We start from the raw sequence: 5,977 nt of genomic DNA, 5'->3' as shown, positions 1-5,977 counted from the left end.
TCCATCACAATAAGATCTCTGTGAGTATGTGTGTGTGTGCACACGTGTGTGATCATTCAGGGCTTTACACACTCAAGCCAAGCCATCTCCGGCTACCGAAGCTATAGATTTCTATATGGGTCACTGCCCCTTTAAAAAAAAAAAAAGCCCAGGCAGATTTTTTTTTCTAGCAGTATGACTATATTAGGTGACACCCAAGTGCCCGGCGGCTCCTCCGGCCACCCAGCCCCTGGCCCAATAGCAGACCGGATCTCCCCCTCCCCTGCCCTGGTCCCGCCTCTCCAAGCCCCCCTCCCGCCCCCCAGTGCTGGGCCAGGCGTTACCTGCTGCCCAGCCAGGGGCCCGAGGGGCGGTGGGCACCATGCAGGGAGCCTGCAGGGAACGGCGGGCAGCGCTGTGAAAAAACAACACACAACAACCCAAACGGGGTGCTGTGACTATGTTCCCCAGTTCCACGCTCACACCCACCCCGTTCTCGGTCAAAGACATCCTGAACTTGGAGATCCAGCAACAACAGCAGCAGCGCAGCCTGGCCGCCCGGGAGCCCCCCGTGCGCCCCGAGGCCGCCCTGGCGCCCTCCTCCTGCATGCTGGCCGCCTTCAAGCCCGAGGCCTGCGCCGGGCCCGGGGCGCCCGCGCCCGGCCTCCTTCCGGAGCTGCGCGCCGCCGCCGCCGCGCTGGGCCCGGCGCCTTCGCCGCCTCCCAAGTGCGCCCCTGCCTTTCCGGACGCCCCAACGTTCTATCCACGCGCCTACGGCGACCCGGAGCCGGCCAAGGACCCCCGAGCGGATAAGAAAGGTGAGGAGAACACAGCTGACTTTTTTTCTTTTCTCTGATCGTTTTTTGTATCCCCTATCCCTTCCAGCAAGAAGCCCAGGCCCGCGCTGGGGATGGGGATGGGGGGGGGGGAGGGCCGCTGGGAGCTGGGAACAGAGAGAGAGAGAGAGAGAGAGAGAGAGAGACAGACAGAGAGAGACAGAGAGACAGAGAGGGAGAGGGAGAGGGAGAGAGAGACAGAGAGAGACAGAGACAGAGAGACAGAGAGAGCGAGCGAGCGAGCGAGAGAGACAGAGAGAGCGAGCGAGAGCGAGAGAGAGGAGAGAGAGAGAGAGAGAGAGAGAGAGCCAGAGAGAGCCTGTGACTTATCACCAGGGTCCCCAACTCCCCACCCTGCATCCAATGGGAAATGTAGAGGAAATGTGGGATTGAAAGGATCAGAAACAAAAAACAAATGATTTTTAAATGTATTTTGGCCTAACAAAGACTCAGGCAGGCAGCACCCCGCCCCCCATTTCTTGAATCCGTTAGGAAGGGATCCGTTTGTGACACTTAGCAAGGGGATTAGAAGATCTCTTTAGCAGAATGATTTAAAATAAAAATTCCTCGTTGAATTTCGGGAAATCTTTTGTTTTTAACTTCCAAGGCGAACTATGAAAGAGAAATTCAAGCTCTGGGTAACACACGCTCCTGGACCCACGATTGGAGGAGGGCTGAGTACTTTGTATGGTCCCTGAGTCTGGGTGTCTGGGCCTCTCCTACTTTTGTGCCAAGGGGAAAGTTGGGCCTTAATTTTTAGCATGAAATACTACACACTCATAAGGAATCTGATTTAACTTTATTATTTTTTCAAGCATATTTTCAGGCAGAACCAGGGCCCAGATTCATTCACGAGACATGTAACTATAATTATTTATTATTTGTCTTTTCTTTTTTGTGCTGGGGATGGAACCCAGGTCATTGCACTTGCTAGGCAAGTGCTTTGCCATTGAGCTACTCCCAGCCCATGTTGTTTGTTTGTTTGAAGCTAAGCAACTGTTATGTCTTCAGCTGTACTAAAATAGTCATCAAAATGTAGATAAAATATTACAATTAAAATATTTTGTTATCATACATAATTTGTTAACTTCGTTAGCTATATATAACATAAAAACAGCTCCTTTGCTGGGCGCCAGTGGCTCTTGCTTGTCACCCTAGCTCCTCAGGAGGCTGAGATCTGAGGATGGACAGTTCAACACCAGCCAGGACAAGAAAAGTCCACGAGAGGCTTCATTCTGCATTGAACGGGCCAAAGAAAAAGGCAGAAGTGGAACTGTGGGTTTGGGTGGGAGAGCATTAGCTTTGGGCAAAATAAGCACAGGGACAGTGTCCAAGCCCTGAGTTCAAGCCCCAGGACACACACACACACACACACACACACACACACACTCTCTTTCTCTTTCTCTCTCTCTCTCACACACACACACATTAAACACAAATTAAAAATAGTAAAAGCTAAACAGACATCTGGGAGTAAAGGAGACAGCCACAGAAGGTGGTCTTCTTGGGGAGGGGAATCCAGGCTTTCCAGCCCTAAGGGAGGCCCTTGTCCTTTTCATAGAAAGGGACACGGTTGGGGAGACCCCGGGCCCAACTTGGAATCTTTAGGATTCCACAGAAGGCCAAGGGGGCAGGGAGCAAACCGCCACTGAGAAGTGGAAAGCCAATGTGAACCCCTCAAGTTGTCTAGGGGCAGAAAAAGAAGGCCGGGGGAAATCTTGACAGGCACTAGATTTCATACGAAGCAAAATCCTAATGAGTGGGTAGGCTGGGTCCTGGCTGTGCCCACACCAGCCCGGGCACCGAAGGTGTCCTTCCTCGGCCTCGGCAGCTTTGAGCACTGGACTCAAACTTGTAGCCTTTTGGTGTTTTGGTTCCTTTCAGACACCGAGCCGGCGGGGATGATCGCTCTCCAAACACCTCACAGGTTCTCTTGGTCTTTTCATTTTGAGGCTGGGCGCCCACCTGGAGGAGGAGATGCTGATCCCTCATTCAAATTCCAAACCCAAGTTGTCTATTTGTTCAATTCCCGAAGCCACCTGCTTTGATTTTCTTGGCAACCAGAAAGCTCCTTGTGTGATCCATCGATCGCACCCCACAGGATTCAAAGTGCCCAAGGGCCGACACTTCCCTCGTTTTTGTTTTTGTTTTGTTTTGCCCCTTTTAGTGCAGGTCCCGGGGCTTGAACTCAGGGTCTGGGGGCCCGTCCCTTACTTTATTATTTGTTTATTTATTTATTGCTCAAGACTGGCGTTCCCCTACTTGACCTACTGCTCCAATTCTGCCGCCTTCCCCCCTTTTCTTTTTTAAATGGTAAGGAAAATCGGGTGGAGCTTTACTGAGTGAGTGAGCAGGCAAAGCAGACAACGAACAAGCCCGAGTGGGAAGCAGGAGACTCGCTCTTAACAGCGTGTGGGTGCTCTCCAAGCGGGTGGGGGGTGGGGGGTAATGAGAGAGACAGAGACAGACAGAGAGAGAGAGAGAGAGAGAGAGACAGACAGACAGACAGAGACCCTCTTTTTTATTTCTCCTGGTTCGTGGGCAATCGATCTCTTGTACATATTTCCGGCCTTGGTTGGCTTTGAACCCTCCTCCCTCTCAGCCTCCTTCAGACGCGGGCTTCCTGCCCTTGATGAATGGAGGCTTTTGTTAATTTGTTGTCCAGTGTGTGTGTGGGGGGGGTAGCCCTCTCACTGATGATTTAGTCTTTCAATTAATTGTAAAGGGGGGGGCACGGACAAAATCCAGGGCGAACTAAACACAGAGACAGTATCCAGGCCCTGAGTTCAAGCCTCAGGACCGACACGCGATCACACACACACACACACACACTCATTAAGATGTTCATATGAGTAAAAGAGGTTAATCAGACATCCGGGAGTAAACACACACACGATCATGAAAATGTTCATATGAGAAAAAGAGGTTAATCAGGTATCTGGGAGTATACACACACAATCATTAAAATGTTCATACAAGAAAAGGGTTAATCAGACATCTGGGAGTGAACACACACACGCGCACACACGCGCGCGCGCGCGATCATTAAAATGTTCATATAACAAAAAGAGGTTAACCAGACATCCGGGAGTAAAGGAGAAAGCTGCGGAAGGCGGCCTCCCGGGGAGAAGGCTGGGGGTGTCCAGGCTCCCTAGCGTGAAGGGAAGGAGCTTGCGCTTCCCACAGAAAGGGACCTCTCCACGGTTGGGGCGCGCAGTGGGGCGCAGTGAGGGCCTGACCGGGCCCGGCCGGGCTGGGCAGGGCAGGGCAGGGCCGGGCGGCCCCTTCGACGGCCCGGGCCGCCCTGACAGCCGCGCGGGTCCCTCTGTCCCCCCCCCCCCCCCGCACCCCCTTCCCGCAGAGCCGGAGCCGGAGCGGGCCCGGGCGCGCCGGCGGCGGCGGCCCCGCGTGCTCTTCTCGCAGGCGCAGGTGTACGAGCTGGAGCGGCGCTTCAAGCAGCAGCGCTACCTGTCCGCCCCGGAGCGCGACCAGCTGGCCAGCGTGCTGAAGCTCACGTCCACGCAGGTCAAGATCTGGTTCCAGAACCGTCGGTACAAGTGCAAGAGGCAGCGCCAGGACCAGACTCTGGAGCTGGTGGGGCTGCCGCCCCCGCCGCCGCCGCCGCCGCCGCCTCCACCGCCGGCCGCCCGGAGGATCGCGGTGCCCGTGCTGGTGCGCGACGGGAAGCCGTGCCTGGCGGACTCGGCGCCCTACGCGCCCGCCTACGGCGTGGGCCTCAACGCCTACGGCTACAACGCCTACCCCGCTTACCCCGCCTACGGCGCCGCCGCCGCCCCGGCCTGCGCGCCCGCCTACGGCTGCGCCGCCGCCTACCCCGCCGCGCCCGCCGCCCAGCCCGGCGCCAACGCCGCCGCCAACGGCTTCGTGAACTTGGGCGGCATCGGGGACTTGAACGCCGCCGTGCCCAGCCCTGGGATGGCGCAGGGCAGCCCCGGGGTGTCCTCGCTGCACGGTATCCGGGCCTGGTAGGAAAGGGACCTCGCCACGTCCGGGGGCGCCCCTTCGTCCATCCACCCAGATACCCAGCCATCCACCCCCCAACCCCCCATCCATCCATCCACGCATCCACTCATCCATTCATCCATCCATCCACTCATGTATTCATCCATCCACCCATCCATCCATCCATGCATCCACTCATGTATCCATGCATCCATCCATCTTTCCACCCATCCATCCATCCGTCTTTCCACCCACCCACCCATCCATCCATCCATCCATCCATCTATCCACCCACCCACCCATCCATCCATGCATCCACTCATGTATCCATGCATCCATCCATCTTTCCACCCATCCATCCATCCGTCTTTCCACCCACCCACCCATCCATCCATCCATCCATCCACCCACCCACCCACCCATCCCTCCCTTCATCCCATCTCGCCAGAAGGGGACCCTGAGGGTTGACCCCGGAACGATTCCCCCCTGTGCTTTTCTATGGTGAGCAGAGGCGGAGCGAGCGCGGCCTGCGGTCCGGGGCGCCGTCCCCGCGCGCCGGTTCTTCCCACCTCTCGGGACCAGACGGAGAACTGAGAAACGGGGCGCTGGCCTGAGACCCACCGGGCGTCCCAGCCCCGGGCCCTGCGCGCCCTGGCCGCTGCCCGTCCCACCCACCCGCCCGTATTTATGTTTTACTTGTTGCTGTAGGAAATGAGAAGCCGGCCCCACTGAAGTGACTGCGCCCACACCGCCGGCCTGTGCGATTTTTTGAGCTGGCAGCGCGTTATAAAGGACATTTCTGCCAGCCGGGGCAGGCCGGGAATTGGTTGATAATAAAAAGTGTCTCGTCCTACCTAGGCCCTTGTCAGACCGTCTGAATGATTCCGTACCGTCGAGGGAGACCTTCTTTTCTTTTATTTGTATTTTATTTAGTATGTGCGCACACATGGGACTTGAACACAGGGCCTTGGTGCTCCAGCTCGAGGTTTTTTTCCATCAAGGATTTTAAATGATTACCTAGAGGGAGATGAGTCTCATGGACTTTTCTGCTCTGCCTGGCTTTGAAGCACAATCTGGGCCTCTTGAGTAGCTAGGATGGCAGGTGTGAGTCCCAGCTCCCAGTAGGTTCCTATTTAATTTTAATTTAAGTGTGTGTGTGTGTGTGTGTGTGTGTGTGTGTGTGTGTGTTGTTTGAATGT

The 5,977-nt window shown here is 55.8% G+C and overlaps 1 protein-coding gene across 1 annotated transcript; it reads left to right on the top strand.

Moving 5' to 3' along the window:
• The first annotated feature begins 439 nt into the window (after positions 1–439).
• On the top strand, positions 440–4,805 carry LOC125341770 (homeobox protein Nkx-2.5-like). The gene is made up of 2 exons (XM_048333864.1): positions 440–797; positions 4,177–4,805. The coding sequence occupies exons 1-2, from the start codon at positions 440–442 to the stop codon at positions 4,803–4,805; spliced, it is 987 nt and encodes a 328-aa protein (XP_048189821.1).
• The last annotated feature ends 1,172 nt before the right edge of the window (positions 4,806–5,977 follow it).

The sequence above is a fragment of the Perognathus longimembris genome, chromosome 25 (genome assembly GCF_023159225.1).
Source record: "Perognathus longimembris pacificus isolate PPM17 chromosome 25, ASM2315922v1, whole genome shotgun sequence".
Taxonomy (NCBI): Eukaryota; Metazoa; Chordata; class Mammalia; order Rodentia; family Heteromyidae; genus Perognathus; species Perognathus longimembris.
The sequence above is the reverse complement of the archived record's forward strand: the minus strand, read 5'-3'. Positions and strand labels throughout refer to the sequence as shown.

Excerpts from the sequence above, each read along its gene's own strand:
- LOC125341770 (XM_048333864.1), top strand. The coding sequence starts at position 440 with ATGTTCCCCAGTTCCACGCTCACACCCACCCCGTTCTCGGTCAAAGAC. Across the intron at positions 798-4,176 it reads CCCCCGAGCGGATAAGAAAG|AGCCGGAGCCGGAGCGGGCC; the intron begins GTGAGGAGAACA and ends CCCTTCCCGCAG.